General features: G+C 41.4%; 1 protein-coding gene across 1 annotated transcript in view; it reads right to left on the reverse strand.

Moving 5' to 3' along the window:
* The window catches only part of POLR3B (RNA polymerase III subunit B), a 105,120-nt gene that overhangs the window by 11,131 nt on the left and 71,992 nt on the right, over positions 1-21,997 (reverse strand). The window contains exons 21-25 of the mRNA XM_054574585.1: positions 21,550-21,708; positions 19,799-19,916; positions 17,395-17,537; positions 2,823-2,926; positions 2,042-2,208 (exon numbers count right to left, since the gene is read on the reverse strand). Of these exons, the coding sequence (XP_054430560.1) occupies positions 2,042-2,208; positions 2,823-2,926; positions 17,395-17,537; positions 19,799-19,916; positions 21,550-21,708 (691 nt within the window). The remainder of the gene's footprint in view (positions 1-2,041; positions 2,209-2,822; positions 2,927-17,394; positions 17,538-19,798; positions 19,917-21,549; positions 21,709-21,997) is intronic.

The raw sequence follows: 21,997 nt of genomic DNA on the forward strand, positions 1-21,997 counted from the left end.
CGACCGTTTCAGTCACAGCTGGGTAGCCTATTTGCAGCACTGAAGTCGAGCTGTGTGCTCTCACATGTGCATCCACACTGAGTCTCTCTGGTGAGTTTCAGGTTTAAAACTTCAGAAGAGCGGAATAAACACCATGTCCCACAGTTTTATCTGGCATATAAGTACGTAAGTGTGTCTTCACGTAAACAACTAGATCCTTTAAAGTCATGTGCAAGTTGAGTTTGAAAAGCTTGTCCTTCACGATAATTTCAGAGATACCTGTTTCTCCAGGACCAAGGGAAGACCCGGCGCCCGGCCTGGTGACCGGCTCTCCCCCGGCCCCAGCCTCGCTGCAGGCCGCTCCACCGCCTCCTCGCTGCGCTGCAGCCAGTCGGGCCCCTTCCGGGTGCCAGAACTGAACCAACATCTGTCCCTTGTAAGGTGTTAGGTACACTTTTCCTCTGCATGAAACACTGTTTAGATGCTCCATTCTTCTCAACGTGCACATCTCTGCTGAACTATCTACCTCCTCACAGGAGTCCTCTAACCTACTATTTGTCCTTATTCTGGTGAGACCTATTTGTACATGTATTATTTGTTTTCGTTCTTTTATTCAGCAAATATTTGTCGAGTGCCCTCTGTGTATCAGGCTCTGTGCCAGACACTGAGTAAGACAGTAAACAAACAGACAAGCCCTGCTCTCACAGAGCCTACATTCTACTCGGGGAGACAGATGATAATATTACATAGTATTATCACATAGTATATTTGATAATGATGAATGCTACAGAGAAAAAGAAAGCCAGAAGGGCAAAACTGGATTGTAGTGTTAAAGTAAGTAGTCAGGGGAGGCCCTGCTGAGAAGTTAACTTTTATCTGTTACTTTTTAACATCTAGCAACAAACCTCAACAGTCAGCTCCATAGGTCAGGGGCCATGTCTAGTTTGTTCACTGGCACAAACGTAGCCCCTCGCTCCCGTTCGGTATTCCACACATCTTCAGTCAGTGAACGTGCAAGGGTGGGCCTCAGGCCCTCTGAGAGCACTGCTTATCTGATATTCATCACACTAGCGCACAGCAAGTTCAACAACGAAGGAATTTTTGCATTATACATAATTAATTTGTTCCTTAAAAGTTGTGTAGAAATCCCATTTTGGTAAATCACATGTTTTGTACTTTTTAAATGATAGCCCCACGAGTAAAACAGGACTTCTTAATTTATCCGTTTCCTAAATTTGGATGTTCTTTTCTTCCTTTCTCCATTTTATTGAGATATATTGGATTGACCAACAAGTTCATTTAGTTGCTTCCATACAATGGCTCTAGTGGCGCTTAGCTGTCTATCTTCACTTGAAACATTTTGTTAGATTGTATTATGGCAGCTGTCATATCAGAAAGCATTTTTAAAAAAACTTATCAAAACTGATGAATTTTTGTGCAGCCATTTTAAGACTGAAGGTGGAAGAAAATATACATTTTTCACGTATTATGCTTTATTATTTCAAGAAGGGTAAAAGCACAACTGAAATGCAAAAAAAAAAAAGATTTGTGCAGTGTGTGGAGAAGGTGCTGTGACTGACTGAAAGTATTGAAAGTGCTTTGCGAAGCTTCTTGGCACTATTGACATCTTGGCCCAATAATTCTTTGCTGTGGGGCTGTCTTATGCACTGGAAAATGTTTAGCAGCATCCTGGCCCCTACCCACTGGAAGCCAGGAGCAGGAGTAGTCGATATACTCAAAATATCCAAATCAATAAAGTTATCGGTGAACATGAAACACTGTCTTTTATTTTATGGAAAAAACTAAATGGACTTTCTGGCCAACTCAATAATTGATATATAACATTATGCAAGTTTAAGGTGTACAACATGTTGATTCGATACATTTATATATTGCAAAACGATTACCATCATAGCCTTAGCTAACATTTTCATCATATACCTGCATTTTCTTATATCAGATTTCTTAAAGGAGTAAAGCTGAATATCTTAAGGGATCCTACCTCTTACCCTAATAAAATTCACACTTTCACTTTAAAACATATGAACATACACTTACTTACCCTGTGATGCCAGATGTAACATAGTCTTTCCCTAAGTAGTTATAACCATGGCGAACGAGGTCTTCACACACATCCTTCACTTTACTGCCTCCAAAAGCAGTGCCGTAGTGGAATCTGCCATCTAACACGCCTGCCTTGCCGGCCAACAGCTCGATTAACTTTCCCACCTGTGGGATGTGAGCAAATTAAGTGAGTACCTTCCCGTGGTATAGAAATCCTGTTTGTTTATTTAGATCTGGCCTATTTCACCAAAGAATTACGAGACTACTACTATTAATAAGAGTGATCAATTAATAACAGTAAATATTTACCGCTCTCTTACTGTGTGACTGTTGGGAAAGCTTGATAGCTGTGATCTAAGTTTATGTCTCCCAAAACCGCTCTGAGACAGGTACTATTATTTGACTTTACATGTGAGGAAACCGAAGTACATAGAGGTTAAGCAACTCTCCCAAGTCATACAGCTGGTAAGTGGCGCAGCCAGGATTATAAAACAGTAACCACAGAAAGGGAGATACATTAGGTTTGACACGAGGGGTTCTTTTTTTGAGGGTCAGTTTGCCACTCAGAAGATGGCTGTCGAAGGCAGGGGCAAACCTGCTCCACATGCGCCCTGAGCAGGACGGCAGCCCAGCCCTGCCAGGAGCTGGGACCCCATTTGTTTGGCCAGGGCCCGAGGGCCTTTCTAAAACTCAGTTCCAGGGTGCCATCGCCTCCACGAACTACAAACCAACTGCCAGCTTTCTTCCTTGAAAGAAGCACCTCTGAAAAACATACTCACCGTCATTCGTGATGGGAAGCCGTGTGGGTTCATTATGATGTCCGGGCAGATGCCAGAATCACAGAACGGCATGTCTTCCTGAGGGACGATCAAACCACAAACACCTGGGGGAGAGATTTCATACCTCGTAAAGCAGATTGGCGGAAAGGAAACTACAGTACTTAATTGGGATCTCCCTGCTGCTATCTCTATTTCTACTGCTCTCAAACCTTCCCCACGGTCTGTATCAAGAGTAACAAAAGCAATTTCCAACAATCCTGCTAAACAAACAGTTCAAAAATGGCTGTCCTTGCAGAACGGGCACGGCGGCCTGTGCACTGGCCTGCCGGCGTGACACACGGCGGTGCCCGGTGCCGTCAGGCTGCTCGCCCAACCTTCGAGCCCCCAAGATGGCAGCAACTTCCCCGGGCCCCGCCGCGTCACCATCCCTGCAGCTTCAGGTCCAGAGCAATTTCACTCCTTGTCCGCTCGTCCATGCACTGCACCCGAACCACAGGACCTCAGGTTCTCTGACCACCAAACACAGAACGTGACTGAATGAGGGGTATGTTTAAACTGTGTTTTAAAACCCCGTGACAAGATGTTCTCATGGGTGCCTGATGTGCTAATGGGTCTACCTGCTAGCTGCAGAGTGCTGGCTGGTTGGCCAATTTTTCCCGGGGCTTTGCCGGCTGAGTCTAAACTGCCCCAAGGAATTTTAATTTCTATAACTTACAACATATTAGAAAAGTGATTTTTGGTCAAAGTCGTAAAGTTGAATAATAAAATTAAATACCAAGTTATTCTCGGAAAAAAAGACTAAAATTAGACATGTGTTCCAGAATGAAAACAGAATAAAAACCTACCAACTCTGTGGACACTACTAATAGTCTCTTAAATTAATTGTACTTCATTACTCCTTTACTAGTATTCTAACTTGTAGGGAATTTTGCTGCTTAAATATTTGGTAATTCCTCTTATTTCCTTTTCATGGTAGGAGGAACAGGAGTATAATTTAGGTTGTTAGCCACAATCTATATAATTTAGAATTGGAGAACTAGTATAAAATGGCTTTGGACCAAAAAATGCTTTTATAGTTAGTAAAATTCCTTTTCCCTTATTAACTATCTGTAGCTATTAAAAAGAAATTGCTCTCAAAGAAACATTTCATTGTTCAGTTTGATTTCTACATAATTACTCAAACTATTTTAAAATAAAAATTTTGTGATGTACTATAATCATCTACCCCTTCGGTTCACAGGCCAGTGCTCAATCCACTAAGCCACACAAGGCACGGCTCGTTTTAATTTTTTAATTCAATTTTTTATTTATATTTAGAAACAAAACTGATTATTGGATTTCAGGGTATTATTTTGCATACATATATTGTTATTGCTTTCTAGAGTTATGCTTTTAACACATAAGCATAAATGAAGGAATTAAATACACTTATATGGAATTGGCATATAAATGGAATGTATATACTAATTAGTATATGTATGAATTCTACCCATGTAAGGATTCTACCCATCCTTATTTTTCCCTAAATATTTTGGGCAAAAAAGTGCGCATTATACATGGCAAAACACAGTACATCAAGCAGTGCATGTGACCCTTCTGTCTTCCCTCCAAAAATCCATCTTGTCCACACTGAAATTATCTGACAAAACACTAGGACTACTGGGAAATCTACTCTGAAAGAAATGATTGTAAATCTAGGGGCACCGATAACAACATTGTTTGGCAGTGAACGAAATGTTAAAAACAGCAGTCCCTAAGGAGGCGGGTCCTGGGATGTGCTTGGGTGTGAATGTCATTTTGGGGGTGAGGAGATGGAGGGCCCGGCTGTATCCCTAACGAGCAAAACCAAAGGAAAACTTCAGCGCCCCTTCAGCAGTGCTTCACGGAGGTGGGGGGACAGGAAGAAGCTGCCTGTTCACCCTCTAACAACAGCAGGTGGGAGTGAGGGGTAGGCGGTACTGAAACCCAGGGAGGAAGCCTGGGATACTTACAGTGGGTGAGGAGAGAGATGATTTGCTTTTTGCATTTTCAATTTTAGCCAACAGGTTAATTCCAGCTAACATAACTTTATTTTGTTATTAAAATGAAAGCAATGCTCCTTCCCCTGAAATCTGAATCTCTAATAACTCAGCTTGATAAATCTGATTAAAATTTAGCATAGAGCTTCCTTTCTGGGAAGTTATTTTCTTACTAGTCCTTATTTGACATTGCATTTAAAAATACGTAAGTAACTTTCAGATTTTTCCATTCCAGTATAGGAACTGCTTTGGCCACATCTGAATCAAGGGCACCTGTAAGCCAAAAATTAAATCTTAGCTAACTTAAAATTACTTTAGGCTCTGAAAACCCTTTTATATGCCAAGATGGTTCCCATAGCAGACAGCCCTGTGTTGTTTGTTTTGTGTGAAAGTGAATGATAAAAGATCCATGAAATCGACACAGAAAGCCAGAACAGCAGAAAGAACTGAGGGCTCTCCATCATTGCGGCTTCTACCCTCTGCTGACTTGCAGAACAATGGAAGCTACACATCCAACTGCAGATCTAACACAGCTGTGCATTTCATTAGATGAAGAGCACTAGTGACACAAGTAAATAATTAACTTATTCTGGTCCGCTGACTGTGCTTATGAGACCAGTCATAGCTGACAGATTTTAATACAAGTTAACACAAAGAAACCATAATGAGCTTAGAAGTTAAAACAAAATATTTAGACAGAATTTGATGATCTCGAATCTTAAATTAGACAGATGATTTTTAAAAGTTTGCATTTTACTGAATTCATTAGGGGGAGAAGAGAGTTCTCAATCTTAGAACCAGACTTTTTCTTCTTTTTTAAATGGCATTTCTGTTTCAGAATTATTCAAATCCTCAATCAAAGCAGGACGCTCTCTTTTCTTATTTTCAAATGGAAAATTGTAATTTGTTTTCTCAAAGGACAGAGCATAAAATCTCTTTCTATATTTAGAATTCTTAAAAGTTATAGTAACTTTTTTTAATGCTGGTTTAAAAATGTAAATGATATGCACTACGCTTTGGTGTTAAAATACTCCCTGGATCCTTGAAAAGAGGGTGGACCACAAATAAACCATATCTAATGGAGGCTGTTGTGAAACAATTACTGGTTCATACCTTAAATGCTTACACAGCATTTCAGATTTTAAAATAAAATTTCATCCCCTGGCTCACGCCAGGGTCTCCACCCCATTGTAAGAGCACAACCTCCTGGCAGTGAAATGCAAATACACCCGTTCAACAGGCCCAGGAACATTTAATGCACTTACGGGGGCCGCTGGGAATTAGACCACAGACTGTATTGCAAAACTTTTAACAAACGAAAACAGATAAGAAGGAAAAATTGGGACATAAAAGGGGCAGAAAGTTTCTACAGATACCCAGTCAAAAAAAAAAATTATTCTATCCTCATGTAAATTTCAAGTGCATAGGTGAGAATTTACGGAGTCTAAAGAAACCACAAGTCTGACCACCTCGCCATTCGAGAAAGGCGAGTCTGGGACCCACTGCCACAGTCACCTCAGTGTCAGGCCCCGGACACTGGAGGAGCTTTCACCAATTTGTTATTTCTGTTTCCATGGCCTGGCAGAGCAACATACTAATCATTTTAAGAATAGGTACACCCAGCAAAAATCCCGTTAATCTGATTCATAAATCTTAGAAAGTATTTCTAATTATAAACAGAAACTGACTTGGTCAAAAGTAATTTTTGGCTTTTTTAAAAAAAAAACAAACAACAAAACTAGTTTTAGTATAATGGTCCTATCTCAATTCAAATAGAAAAAAGAAGAAGAATGTAATTTTTAAAAAAAAAGGTAAAGAAAAACTAAAGCAGTCTAATACCATGTCAAGACAGGAAAGCAAGTAGTAAGCGCAGAAGACAACTATAATAACATCTTTGATACAAGAGCTATTTTGATGTGACTTCAATGCATTGGAAACCGATCAGCAAATGGTTTTCTACTGTGTTGACAGCCAGGTCTTATTTTAGTAGCACATTCTGTTTCACTTTTTAACTTTAAAAGATTTTTCTTTAGCAAGTCTACCTTCCAAGTAGAACCACTTTGGGATTAAATGTACCACTCTGTGGTTAATATATTTTCTTACTCTTCCTTTTTTGAGTGAAGAAAGAGAGCGAGAATCATTTCCCTCAATTACCAAGCATACGCTGTGTGACAAGTGCTGTGCTGGAGGTGGGGACAGAAGAAGAGGCTCAGGGATACAACTCCTCTTGAGAGGAGCCCTGCACAGACTAACCTGACTGCATACTGAAAATGAAAACATTTATACAGTTCAGCTTGCTACATTCTAATGCTCTACTTTCTGCAGGTACCTGTTAGAACAGGCTATTTACTCTGCACAGTTGAACACGCTGCATGCAATGAAGGGTGAAATGATGCTTCATTTTTCTGTATCTGTCACAGTGCAAGAAGAGGGCTGATGTTTAGTAAGGGAGTGATCACTCTGCTAAGGAGTGGTCTTTAAAAGGTTCATAAGAGTGTGTGTGTGTGTGTGTGTGTGTGTGTGTGTGTGTGAGAGAGAGAGAGAGAGAGCACGCGAGAGAGAGCGAGTAGTGGGGGGAAGGTCCTCTGTCAAGGACTCATTGCCCTATAGACTCTCAGATCTCTGTAGGGCAGAGAGCAAGAAATCGGGTGACCTTAATTTGACTCTGTGTTGTTCAACTGACATTGTGTTTCCTGGGGGGAAAGCACCACTCTCTGGTGAGCCTTACTTGTTTGGTCTCTGTAATGGGAATAATTAGCACCTATCTCACGAGGCAATTGTGTCGAAAGAACAGATGAGAGGTACTAATGTCTGAGAGGTACTTTAAGGTCCTTAGAGAAAGGCAGCATCTAAATCCAAGGAATTATTATAATAGAAGAAACCTAATTATTCTCAGCAGGAAGCAAACTAGCAAAGCAAAGGAGACCGACTTAATGAATGGAAGAAGCAAGCGCAGTTGCGCTGACTTTGGCTGAAGAGGCTGCAAAGCAGCTCACTCCAGCCGGGCTGGGCAGATGATTTCACACGATCAGGACGGTGTCTCCTAATAACTTAAGAACTTCACAGGACTTGGGCTGGGGATTTCTAGTGCGGAACAGTTTACTGCTGATGAATATAGTGGTGCATGGGGCCACGAAAGCAGCAGGAATGCTTTCAAGTGTGTTCGTATTAAGCAAGAAATGTTTTTGCTTTGAATACACTCACCTCCATAAACCTTTATATATTCAGAAATGCAAATCTCTAAATCGAAACGTGAAAGCTAACACAGGTGGCTACTCCCTTTCTTCTCTTCTCCCTTTCCAGTGATTGAATTAACCTTCTTTTATTTTCCCACCAGCACCTTAGATAATCCCAAGGGGGAGGGGAGGAGACGAAAACTGTTGAATCATATTAGCTTTGTTCTGTTGTTGAATCATTTCCAGATCTATCACATCACTTGCCATAGCCCGGTTGACATAATTTTAATTTGGCTCTTCCTTACATGTTAACAGATAAATAATGCATAAGAAAACTTGATTAGCTTTCTTATTAAAACATCACTCTAAATGAGAGGAGGCGCTAGAAGACAATACAGTTTTTACATGGCTTTCCCATGAGCAGTTGAATGGTTTGATGTGATAAATTTGCATAGTCTGAAGCACACAAAGGGCTGATTAATTGAAACCCTTACAATGCTCCTGGAAGCAGCTATTGTAAAACAATAACCATAGGAACTTTACAAAATACACACGGTTGAATGTGTCAAGAGCTTAATAAAATGTGTTGAGGCTACACTATTTGGAAACAGAATTGGAGATTTTTATTCTGGGCCATAAAACACTAAACACCCTAATTTCAAAGCTCTCGTTGGATATTTACTGAAAGGTCAGAGGGTTACTGGCTCACTACCAAAGTCCAAAATTTGTTCTTAAAATAGTAAATTAAGTAAAATCCCCTTATAATAAAAGTGTCTATGTGGACAAAATAATCCTGATTCCTAACATTAAAGTAACAGCTGCCAGAGTTTCTTTTTGGGCCCAACTCTGATGGACCGTTTGGCATCACATACCTTCTCCTGGAGCTCACACTATTAGATCCATTGGTCCCCTTCTCCCCTCCCACTTGGAATCTTTCATTCAAGCAGGATCAAGCAAAGTAGAGAGCCAAGCATCCCGACTTTGAAGCTCCAGTCAAGCAGAGAGGATTTTAGAGGGTCTCGAGTACGACATAAGTACAAGGTGTTACTATTATTATTACTTTAAATCAGAGCCTTTTCATTCTCTCAATTTTAGAAAACATAATCTAGAAAAAAGATATAAATGAAGGTCTGGAAAAAGCAAAGTTTCTACCCGAACCTTATTTAGCAAATAAACTATCCTCTCAGCTTTCTGTCACACATGAATTAACATTTTCCTCCCTCCTAAGCCTCTTCATACCTACCATATAAAGATTCTCTGTGTTGAAAAGTCAGGGTAGGTTTTTGTTTTTCCTAATAAACAATCAAAATCTTAATAAATTAATTCAGTGGGTTCTTGAATAACTTGTTACATGCAAAGTGGAAGCAAGTGACGTTGTAATGGAAGTTTTGTTGAAGAAGACAGGGTCAAAGATGAACTTCCGGTTTTATCTGTAAATGCATAATCCTCAAGAACCAAAGGTACACTGAACCATTCCGTGAAAAACCTGCGTTTCGATAAGACTATAATTCTATTTTAAAACAAAGGTTGGCTTTACTCCATTTAAACGAGCTGTCTGAGGACTCAGGGGGAGACACCAAGGAGCGTATGCCATTATCTCAGTTTGCAGTTATTACAAAGCTTCTGTTTGCCAGGACACTCTTGCTGAAATACAGTTCTTCCTTTCCTCAGGAATACTGTTTGGTATTGCTGACCAGTTCTGTGATCCACAGGACCTTTGTTGAGGTGCTAATCCTTTTTCACATGAGAGACTGAGAAATGTCCTTTCAGGGAAGTGATATATTGCTTCCCCCCATCCCACATCAAAGGAGTCCACGGTTTCCTCCCTCATTGTGAATGGCAGCAAAAGTAAGAGGAAAATATATATAATAATCTGGTTTGCCTGAGCAATGAAATAAAACTTGGGAATTCCTTAAGCTGACAGATAATTTTTGTTAAAGAATTTTTTAAAAAAAGGAACAGGAAATCTGCTTACCTCTTCTAATACGTGAACTAGGCATCAGAAAAAAACAAGGCTCAGGATAAAGATGGCTGCTTTTGATGAGCTACCTTCACATAGAACTTATTATACCACAGTACACGAGACTAACGTATGTTATTTTGATTTTAATGAACATTCTAGTTCTAAACATGACTCCAACCCACATTATATATGAATGTCTCTTCCTATCTTTAACTCTTTCTATAAAATGATCAAGAAAGAATATGAAGAGAAAACATGAAGAACATTCTAGACCCATGTTCTACTCTATTTCCCTCTATGGAGCGTCATTGTGCATCTATCACAGTAGTCGTGGCTTCACTCTAAGGTACCTAGAAGTCTAGAACACTTGGAAAGTAGATTAAGACTTCAGGGTTTTCATATTTATCACCAACTGAAATTAAAATAAAACTTAAAAAAAATTCCTTCTCTTATAAACAAATGCACAACGAATTCACAACTTTGGTGCACAGAGGATTATCACTAGATCATCTCACCTCCCCTATACGTTGTAATCTACTGAAGCATAAACTATTCTAAAGACTCTTGATCAAAGGCCATTCTGGGAGGAGCCGACTCACTGTGCATTTACTGATGAGGTACACGCGGGTCTTCAAAAAGGCCCAAAGGAGGACTGTACTTTATTAAACTTTGGATTTCCCATTAGAAGACTGCATTGGAATTCCCTTATCTAAGAAGTGTGCTGCGAGTGAGTTCTGACTGCTTCTCAAGCTGGAGTCGTCTTTATGCTAACCAGGACACCGTCTCTAAGAAATCCTTTCTCTTTCCTGCACATGCGGCTCTCTGCTTAGTCACCCTCCACTCCCGAGGTCACAGAAGGCGATGCTGCTAGCGGATCTACCGCATTTTTAACCGCTCCTGATCAAACACTTTTACTTCTTCAGGAGTACTTCTCTGATCAATTACATGCAATATTTTCTTATCCCACAGCACTGATACTGATCCCCAGCTACTTAGTACTGAGTCTCCTGCTCCAGTTCATCCACTCATTCTGTCCTCTTCAATCTTCCTGAGCTCTTTCATAACATATGAACCACTGCTGTTTAGTTTCCCCTTCACATGTATTTCACTTAGCTACTAATTATCCTAACACCTTTGAAGTGTTCATGCTTGAGCAGGATAGATACTCAAGTTCTGTGAAGCTAAGTTGTCAAGTCTCCTCTGACTGTTAAAGGGGGTATTTTAAGAGGCATTAGGTGCAGAAATCCAATCTATACACTACACGTGCGCAAAAATAATCGCTAACAACAGCTCTGTCAAAGTCAACTTTTAACAAAAGTCAGACAATCCGCAGGGCCACGTTGCATTCTGAACACTAAAAATAACAAATTTAATGCTCTAAATGAAGGGGAAAAAGAGGTGGGCACATAGATAAACTAAATCAAAATAACCTTTACATTTTTCACATGTGTTAGCTTGCAGGTGGTGTTAAAAGAAAAAAAAAAAAGTACTTCCAAACCACTCCTCATGTCCAGAGTGAAAACTGAGGCCAACTAACTAACTACTGGTCTCACTCTGGCATGTGTCTAGACCAAAACAGAAACAAATCACTGCAGGAATCATGATGTGATACACACACCCTGAAAATTCGCAACACTATGAAATTTTTATGAGCTCATTTCATGACAACCACAAATAGCATAAATGATGGTGCAGACAACATTCTCCATTTCATTCAGTCTGATCCAGTCCCTCTTTGGCCCCCACGCTAAGGGCGCGGTTGCCCCGCGGCTCCTTAGAGACACGGCCGGCTGCGCCCACGGCACGTGACTGCCGCTCAGGGTGCCCCTTCTCCGGTTCCCACTATCACAGCCAGATGAATCAGAAGGGTGGTCAGACTTGAGGGCTCAAAAATTTACTTTCCTTTATATCTGCTCAAATTCTTAACAGATTTTGAACTTTAACTAAGACCTCTAAACCCTGACCAGAGAATTAAAGAAGGGAGTGGGAACAGTGTTTTACGATGAGTTGATTTTAGAAGGAAAGAGATACCTGAAAATACAGCTCTATGTTAGGAGTATGTCTATTTATATGAGAGTTTGGCAGGCATTTCCGGAATAAGGTAAGTGGACAAGAGTATTTACTCTGGATTGGTGGCTGGGAAGTGCTATATAAAGTTGTTTATCCAGGAAGAATAGGAATTTTGAGAGTGTGACCATCTTAAGGAGGAAACAGAAAAGATATATTGAGAAATATCAGTACTCATTCAGTCTCAGGAAAAGCCTATATATTACCCACAGGGAAATCTCAGGGAATACGGCAATCCAGGGGCCAGAGTGAGAATGGGTATCAGAAGAGAAAGCCATCGTATCCAAATTTAACAGAGTAGGCAGTGCACTTAGAATCTAAAACCTGAACTTGAATTCTGACTCTACCCATACCAAGCTATGGTAGGCACCTCTCTGAGCTTCAATTTCCTGGGTCTAGATAGTAGGAACAACAATACCAACTAACAGGTTAAAGGATGGAATATAGATGAAAATGCTTATAAATTAATCACACACAAAAAGCAAAATACTATAAATCCACATGCGGATGACTCCCAAATTCTATGTCTAGCCCTCGCCTCTCCTTGAAGCTCCAGACTCTATATCCAACTGCCTACTCAGCATCTTCACTTGGAGTCTCATGGGCATCTCTAACCTGAGCCCAAGCCCCCCACCCCTGCCTACCACCAAAACACTGTTCCTTCCCCGGTCCTCCCCATCTTGGTAAACAGCATCTCCAGCTGATCAGGCCACAAGCCTCACCTTCAGTTCCTGTCCTTTCCTCCCAACATCTCAGCTATCAGCAAGTCCTGTTGGTTTCAACTCCAGGCTGTATGCAGAATCCACCACTTCTGTCTAATTTCCTAGCCATTATCCTCTCTTGCCTGGACCCCTGCAATAGTCTCCCTGTTCCCTCCTTGGTCCTCACTCCAATCTGCTCTCCAAATGGAATCCAGGGTGATCTCTAAAATAAGTAACTTAGATCTTGCCTCTCGTTTGCTTACACTCACCATCCAAAAGCCTATTGGTTCCCATCACATTTAGAATGAAGCCCAAAGTCTTTTCCTTTGCGCACAGGGACCTGTAGGACGGGCCCCATCCAGTCTCTCTCGCCGCACCTCACGCCACGCTCCTCCTCGGGCACAGGCCTGACCTGACTGGTCTTTTTCCTGCGTACTGAATCCCCCAAGCTCATTCGTGCCTCAGGGCTCTTGAACTTACTTTTCCCCAAGTTTTGCTTGGCCAGCTCCTTTACATCCTTTGGTCTCGGCTCAAACGGCACTTTCTTCAAGAGTACATTCCTGGTCGTCCACCTAAAGTGCACCCTCCTAACCCCCACACCGGTCTCTCTTTTACATCGTCCTTCACACACAGCCCTTATCGCTGTCTTAAATTACTGTGCTTAGATTTTTCTTGACTTCTTCTGTTTCCTTCCCCAAGAGAACATAAGCTCCAGGAGAGCAGAGACCCTGTCAGTCTTGTTTATCATTGTATTCCAGTATCTACAACAGCAGCCGCTACATACGGGGCACAAAGTTGCTCTGTGATCGGTGGCCTCAATTACCAAGCTTTAAACCACAGTCCCTGTGGCCCTTTCCCTCTCCTTGTTCCTGCCAGTCAACAAGTCCCATTACTCTGCTCTTCTGCGCCCATCCCTCCCAAATTCATGTGGTGAGGACCTAACCCCCGGACACTTCAACATGTGACTGTATTTAGAGAGGGACTCTAAAGAGGTCATTAAGGTTGAAGAAGCCATCAAGTGGGCCCTAATCCAACATGAGCGGTGTCCTTATAAGGAGAGGGAGATATACCAGGAGGCATGCTGCTCAGAGAAAAGACTGTGTGAGGACACAGGGAGAAAGCTGCCACCTGCAAGCCAAGGAGAGAGGCCTCAAGGGAAACCAAACCTGCCAACACCTTGATCTCAGACTTCCAGCCTCAGAACTCTGGGACTATAAATTTCTGTTGTCTAAACTGCCCACTCTGCAGTATTTTATAATAGCAGCCCTAAGAAATTAAGAGTGCTTTTTAACCATTTTTGAAAACATTTCCAGGGCAGACAAAATGAGGCTGCTCATGGCCTTGGCTGCCCCAGGCTCTGCACAGCGCTCCTGAAGGCTGTGGGGATAAATGTCTTAGCTCATCTATGACCAATTCTTAACACGTTGGGAAGCCAGGGCTCAGGAAACCACCACCACAGTCTGGGGCAGGAAGAGCGGGGGTTCTATAAAGAAAATCTTCTGGGGAAAAAAATGGTTCAACAGACTATTGATCATGTAGACAACTGTTGAGAGGCTGTAGATGGTATAGAAAAATGGTAATATGAATAAGAAAAATTAAGCAAGGAAAAATATGAGATTATTAACTTCAAAAAGAATAAAGTTATATAAGAGAGGAAATGGACTCAACAACTGTTTGGTTTGGCAGTGAACAATATTTATGTAGTACTAATAATGCAATATAAATAATTAGGTAATCCAAAATTATAATAAATCTATGCTAAAAGTGGAGGGGAGGAGTAGGGAAGAGTGGCAACAAAGTGCTAGGTCCTGCTACCTATCATATAATAGGATATCAATATCTAAAATAGATAAATGAATATATAGTTATTTAAAAATGTCGCTGAGAAATATGAAGATAAAAATAAGAAAAGATCGCTTCTGGGAAGCAAATCGGAAGACAAGCAGAGACTGATGTTTTGCAGTACAATCACCCCTTTTCTGTACTATTTGACCTTTTTAAATCATGTGCATTTATTATTTAATAAAAATTATACTTAAAAGAAATAAAAATTATGTTCAGTTAAGCGTTCTATGTTATTCCTTCCATTATTCTGTTAAAAGCTTACACTATTTTTTTGTTTGCTGTTTTTTCCCTCAATTTTTCAATGAATCTGATGAAGCTATAAAAGGAAATACCAAGGGAATCTAGGCTAATCAGAAGGTTTTTACCCTTGGATTAAAAGCCATCTGGAAAAGGAAAACCAGCAAGATAAATTCCTCACTACAAGTGAAAGGTCACCTAAACCCAGGAGGCCTTCTTTTGGTTTCCTATAAAACTATCCAAGTCAAAACCCCCTGAGGACTGAATAGATAGATCTCTTGTAAAAGCTGCTGTTTCAGATCATTGCAAGTTGGAAGCCACTTCTGTCAGTGAACATTATCCTTACCATATTAGTAGTTTGAGAAATACAATAGCACAAAGACTTACTAACATTTTACCTAGAGGTCTGTATTCACAGGAAATTACTCATCAAGTGTGTTTTTCACTTTCAAAAGTACTGCTTTGTCTATACTATACATATACACACTCACATGTAACAGATCAAAACCTTTACAAAATCAATCCATGAAGAGTAGAGGATCTGTCCCTTTCCATTTCCCCTACCTTCAATTCATTCACATATTCAGCCATCATCAATTATCTATCACATCTCTGCCAGGAGAGAGCGTCTTTCAGACTTCATGAGAATATGAAGACATAGCTCCTGTCCTCAGAAAGTTCAGTGGAGTGAGAACACGGTGGACAATACTGAGGAGTATGTCAGCCTTCAAAGCTTTGCACAATACTCTGATGGAATAAAGTACAAGGGTTTGGGATATGTAAAGTTTGGAAACTGATTCAGAATAGAGATATTCTCTTAGGGTGTGCATTCTTTTAAAGCTTCCAGTGCCGACATTTTATAAGAAGAGTATCAAGTTTTGCTCTCGTACAGATAATAAGTTTAGTAAAATAGAGGCTACAAACAAGGTTATGATTACCCCAGAATGACTTAGGAATGCATCTCAGAAACTGTCAAGACCAAGAGAGAAAGGAAACAGTTTCAAAACACAGAACTTCATTGTCACTGGTAGGCAGCAGAAAACACTAGACTCTCAAGATATGTTTACAAAAATTCAAAAGGAATTAAGAGTTAGCATCTTAAACGACTGTCTAAGGCAGAGGTGCCAAGTTCACACTTACACATGGAACTAATTTTTATAAAATATTGACAGGGTAAGATAACCCTGCATCTGTCAAATGAAAACTAAAAATGCTTTTGATGAAACAGTCTCTTAGTCTGAAAAACTTTGATGGACGGACAACTAAGGCTGGATTGATCTGACCACACAAATTGTAATACTGGATCTACTTGCTTGGCAAATAGTTAAAATCAGCAAGACCATCATGGGCAGTTATCTTCTAACCAATCAATTAAAAAGACGGTATCACACTAATAATTCATAAGCAAAGGTGGGATTCAAGGTTGAAGAACAGAATGAATTTAACACCCAATGTTTACGATCATTGCTGTCCATTCTTGGCACTTAATAGGCATGTGCCAGGCACAGCGCTCATTGCTTAACAGTCAGAAGGGTAGTTACAGAGCACGGACGTGAGCCAGGCTGCCAGGGCTCCAAGACTCGTTCTGCTACCAAACCGGGGACCCTGGGCCAGCCACTAATCTCTCTGCGCCTGTTTCCTACCTGCAAAATGCAGATAATGACAGTGCCTACCCCTAGGACTGAGAGAAGCGAATGAGTTGGTGTAAGTGCTGAGACACTGCCAGGCACACAGTTAGTGCTACAAAAGTGTTAGCTGCTGCTGCTGCTCTTAGAAGCAGCAAGGAGCAGACTGAGCCAAAATTCAAACCCCAGGATAAACTTTCCCACTCATAGACTACACACACACACTCACTCACTCACTCACTCACTCTCTCTAAAAGAGAATCTATTGATAATGAGGTAGACAATAGTAACACAGTGCTCTTTTTTGAAGATAAAACAAACACACAAACAAAACCACCAAGGGATGAAAACCTCATCTAGGAGTGGGAACGTGTGCAGTGGGCGAAACGCTGCGCTGGAGTCAGGAGACCTGGGTTCTTCCACCAGCTCAGCAACCAACTGGCTGGGCGCCTGTGACCGCCCACCTAACACACAGGGTCTGAACTTCCTTATCTGTTACTAAAAGGGTCAGATAATGCCGAGGTATCTTCTAGTGCTGACATCCCATGATACTATGGCCCAACAGAATATATAGTTGTTTAAGTATGTATCTTGAAAAAAAAACAGGTACCACTATTAGTTTTTCAAACAGCTGCCTGTACTTCAGTAGCTGCATTGCCTAGAATGTATTTATAGTTATAATTTTGGCCCAAGCAGTGGCAGGGGAATGAAATGAATAGCACAGAGAAGCAATTCTATAGTATATTTTAAAATGCTTTTAAAATATAAACAGGTTAATCTGAGAAATAAAACAAGAATAATTTTGATAACGAGGTAATAATTTTTCAAACCTACTAAATTTTTAATAGGAGAAAGATATAAAACATCTCCTACCTATATGGTTAATAAATATTTTAGCATATTCAGTTTTATAAGCAACTTGAGAAATCGAACAATTCACCTTTTTGCCCATGACGGCTGCTGAATTTGTCTCCAATCTCTGGACGCCTTGTCTGTCGCAGCAGCATTTTGATCAGAAAAGCATCTTCGGCATTTGAAGATATCATCACTTTTTCAATATATGAATCTGTTGCCCCTTTGTAGCTAGTGTGAAGGGAAAATCAACAAAACAGAGTTTCCAAACTGCCATTTGTGAACCTACCACCTCCAGGCCATATTTTATTTAATATCCACCACAGAGTATTTTGACATTCCCATTTCGGGCTCTGAAAAACGACATTCATTTTCAACATTAAATTCAAATGTTACAATTTCCCCTTACTAGTCCTAGTCTAAAATGGCTAACATTTACTAAGCATTTATTATGAGGCAGACATAATGCAATTTAATTTTTTTTAAATTTATTTTATTGTTGTTCAAGTACAGTTGTCTCCATTTTCCCGCCACCACCTTCCCCCGCCCCACCCACCCCCACCTCCCACCCTCAGTCCTTCCCCACTTTGGCTTTGTCCACGGGTCCTTTATACCTGTTCCTTGACGACCCTTCCCCTTCTTTTTCGCCCCCCCATCCCCCTTTCTCCTCCCCTCTGGTTACTGTCAGTTTTTTATTTCAATGTTGCAATTTAATCTTCACCACACATATTATTCACATATTGTTACTCCCTTATTATAGACAAGGAAAACTGGTGCTTAGAGAAGTTGAGAACTTGCCCAGGACATATGAAGTGGGCCTGGGCATTTGAGCTGACACCTGTCAGACTTTTACTCCAAGTTCTTCGCCACTTTTATCAACTGAACTTTCCCATTATTAATTTTTTTCACACACTTTGCCTCTTCTCCCTGTTTTTCATACGACAACATTATTAAGAGTCTACTCTGTGTCAGATTTTTGTAGGCTCTGTGTATAAAAAGACTAGGCAGGCATAACTCCTGCCCAAAGGAATTCACAATACAATAGAGAATGGGAAGTATAGTGACGGCATCAAGAGTTACGGAGAACAGGGAAGACCCAAGAGAGACACAGTCAGGTCTGTTAGCAGCAGGGGATGGCAGTGGTGGCGGGGAGGGCGGGCTGCCAAGGAGGAACTCACAGAGGGGAGGCCCTGGGGCTGAGACCTCACCAGCAGAGGGGCATTCAGGCAGAGGGCGCGGGTGAAGCCAATGCTAAAGGCCTGACGTAGGATGGTATGAGTATGTTTTGGAGAGTAAGCAACAATCTGTTAGAAACATGGGGCCCAGTGTGCAAAGGGGTAAGGCTATAGAGGTATGCCAAGAATCATGGACAATCTTGTATGTGTTGTTGTTGTTGTTGTTCTTCTTCTTCTTATTTTTAATCCTTACCCAAAGATACATTTATTGATTTTAGAGAGAAAGGGAGGAAGGGAAAGATGGAGTAGGGGAGAAAAAGGGGGAGGTGGGGACGGGGGGGCTAGAGAGAGACAGAGAGAGAAAACATATCGATTTGTTGTTCCCCTTATTGATGCATTCATTGGTTGATTCTTGTATGTGCCCTGACCAGAAATCAAACCCGCAATCCTTTGGTACATGGGACGATGCTCCAACTAACTGAGCCACCCGGCCAGGGCTTGTATGTATTATTTTTTTTGGCCTTTATCCAGTAGGCAACATTGTCATTGAGAGTTTTACTCAATCTACTCAAGTTTTATTCTATTTACTCAAGACAGTCACATGACCAGATGAGTAAGTTCGAGAAAAATCACTCTGGCAGCACCAGAGAGAGAGTGTAGGGATGCGGAGAGGTGCGAGGCTGGAGGCAGAGGCGCCGTGTGGACAGCTAAGAGTCCGGCCGGAGAGGAGGGCCAGGACTCAGAGAGCAAGTACTGTCACTCAGAGGAAAAGAGGACAGCTAAGGAGAGAGGACCTACAGCTTTGGGGGAACCTGCAGGCTTTCGGCTTTGTGTGGCAGGTAAAGGAAAAGGGTCAGTTTCGTGTTGCAAGTGACTGGTGGGATGGCAGTGCCTCTGGCCAAGGGAGGGACCCGGGAGGAACCTGTTTAGGGCAGGGAGGAGGAGGATTCCGCTCTGGATTTGGGACCCCTGTAAAGCCGTCCGAGCATGGAGCTGAAACCACGCAGATGTCTGTCTGGAGTCACCAACAAAAGGAGAGTGACTGGAGCACTGGGAGTGAGTGACTCTTTCTATGTATTTTTAAAAATCCTTACCTGAGCACGTGCTTATTGATTTTAGGGGGTGGGGGAGGGAGAGAGGGAGAGAAACATCGATCAGTTGCCATCATACACATCCTGACTGGCAATCTAGTTATGTGTTCTGACTGGGAATTGAACCCGCAACCTTTCAGTTTACAACATGACACTCCAACCAACCGAGTCACACTGGCCAGGGCTGGCTCTCTCCATGCATTTCCAAGGCACAACCAATACATACGTGATGGGCACATCCTTGTACTGCGGTTGCTGAGGCACACTGCTTCCTTCCAAAGGGATCTGAGTTACTGTGGGCATGGATTTATTTACAAGCACTTGTTTGTTTTCTACTTTCTCACCTAAGAAAGAAAGGGTTAGATAAATTGTTATCATCCATGTGACACGCAAAGATTACTGGGGCTCAAAACTATGTGGTTAGACTTGGTCTACGAAGTCTAGCCATGGAAAAAAAAATGAGTCCATATAGTGGGAACTAGAGAGTAACAGGGCTTGTTTATAATTCTGCAAGCCCAAATGAAATAAAATCATAGATTCACATTATGGTGTGCATAAAATGGAGCAACTGATTTAGGGGACCACATTAACAGGAGATATGTCATGTCAGTAGGTAGTAATAGTAATTTTATATATCTCTTAGGGTATTAGAACAGATTTGGACCATTTACTTTTATTAATAGTTATTTCGGCCAGTACGTAAGAAGTCACTGCCAACTTGGGCAAAGGGAATCAAATGATTTCTTTGAGTTTCCTGCTGTTCTCACCCTTGCTTTGTATCTTTTCATGGGACATTCAATGACCAACTGTTATATTACTGTCACAGCCCTTATTTCCCAGCCACATGACCTGGGTGAAGAGAGAGACAAATTCTCCAAGAAACAAAGGCAGCAAGGAGGGGAGGCCACGCACATGTGGCTCGGCAGCATGGCAGATGCAGTACTCGCCACGCAGGCACCACCGTGACAAGGTCACGTGGATTTCCCTGCTGAGAGTCTCCCCGACCCACACCTTCTCTTTACCTGACCACAGCTCCGGTCACCGGCTCTGCTGTGACAGCTCTCAGTTGGTCCCTCTCTAATTGTGCTCCTTCCTACTCTTCTCCATGTGGTAGTCAGAATGATCATTTCAAAGAACATAATTGATCCTATCATTGCGTTTAGGATCATAATGGAAATACTAACGTGGCTGCAACGTTCCCCTCTCTAGACTCACGTTCGCCATGCTCCCCAGCACGCTCTTCGTTGTAGCCACACTGGCCTTCTTTCTACAGATCCTTTAACTATCAAGCTGCGGGACACTTGCACCAGCCCTTCCCACTGCTGAGAACACACTCCTCTCCCCTCTTCATTGGTCCACTCCACTCATCCTTCATAGTTCAGCCCACCGCATGGGGAAGGCTATCCCAGTCTTCCTGACTAGGTCAAATACTCTTTCTATAAAATGCCTTCATAGCTCCCTATAGGATTCCTTAATCCAGTTGTAATTTGACATGTGTTTGCGTGTGCTCCTCTGATCAATGTGTTTCCCGGACTAGCCCATAAGACTCGTACGGGCAGCAGCTGTGGGTTGCATCAGCAAAATTCATTATACACTTGTAATTATGATGGAGTCACACTTTTTAGAGGCAGTAGATTGATTCCAAAGTCAGTCTGTAAGCTCAGTGTAAAAATGATGAAATACCAACGTAGGTGTTGGAACATGACCTTATTTTAACCATTTCCTTAAAGTGGATTTTCTATGATTCAAAATTATAACTAGGACAGTATAACTAGAATAGGTTATTGCTAAGTAAAAACATATGCATAAGAAGACTGGAATGAAATTCACCAAACAATGACCATACTGGCTAAGTTAGGATAGTGGGTTTATAGGTTATTTTTTTTCTATCCTGTTTACCAAATGTTCAGATATATATTATTGAATAACGTTCATAATTTCAAAAAGTATACATTGAAAATTTTTTAAGGCTTTTACCTGGAGAACAAATACCATCCGCGTCTAAGATTTCATGTCGCCAGATGGGTTTCCTGGTGGCAGCATCCAACATCGGCCCCATCACTTTATCAAAAGTCTGATTGGTATATCGTTTCAATGTACATTTAGCATTTTTATAAACAAGGCAACGCCCAAAACCTAAAGTGAAACCAAAATGGGTATCAGAGCAACCAGAAATACAAAACTATGAGAAAACAGAGATTTGTGTTATTCACCAACCCACTTCATTCTACTTCCCCTCTCCCCCTACGAAAACCAAAACTGTTCTACATTTGTATAACCTGGGACGGGCCAAACCAATTAACAATCTACTAACCTAAAGAAATGGCTCAGGACTTGTCCCCTTACTTATTAACCATGTAAACACTGGAATCTCTACCACCATTTTCAGCATGGACTATACATATGCTACCATGTTGGAGGAAGG

The sequence above is a fragment of the Pteronotus mesoamericanus genome, unplaced genomic scaffold, assembly GCF_021234165.1.
Source record: "Pteronotus mesoamericanus isolate MK-2021 breed Mesoamerican mustached bat unplaced genomic scaffold, CSHL_Meso_final contig_263, whole genome shotgun sequence".
NCBI lineage: Eukaryota > Metazoa > Chordata > Mammalia > Chiroptera > Mormoopidae > Pteronotus > Pteronotus mesoamericanus.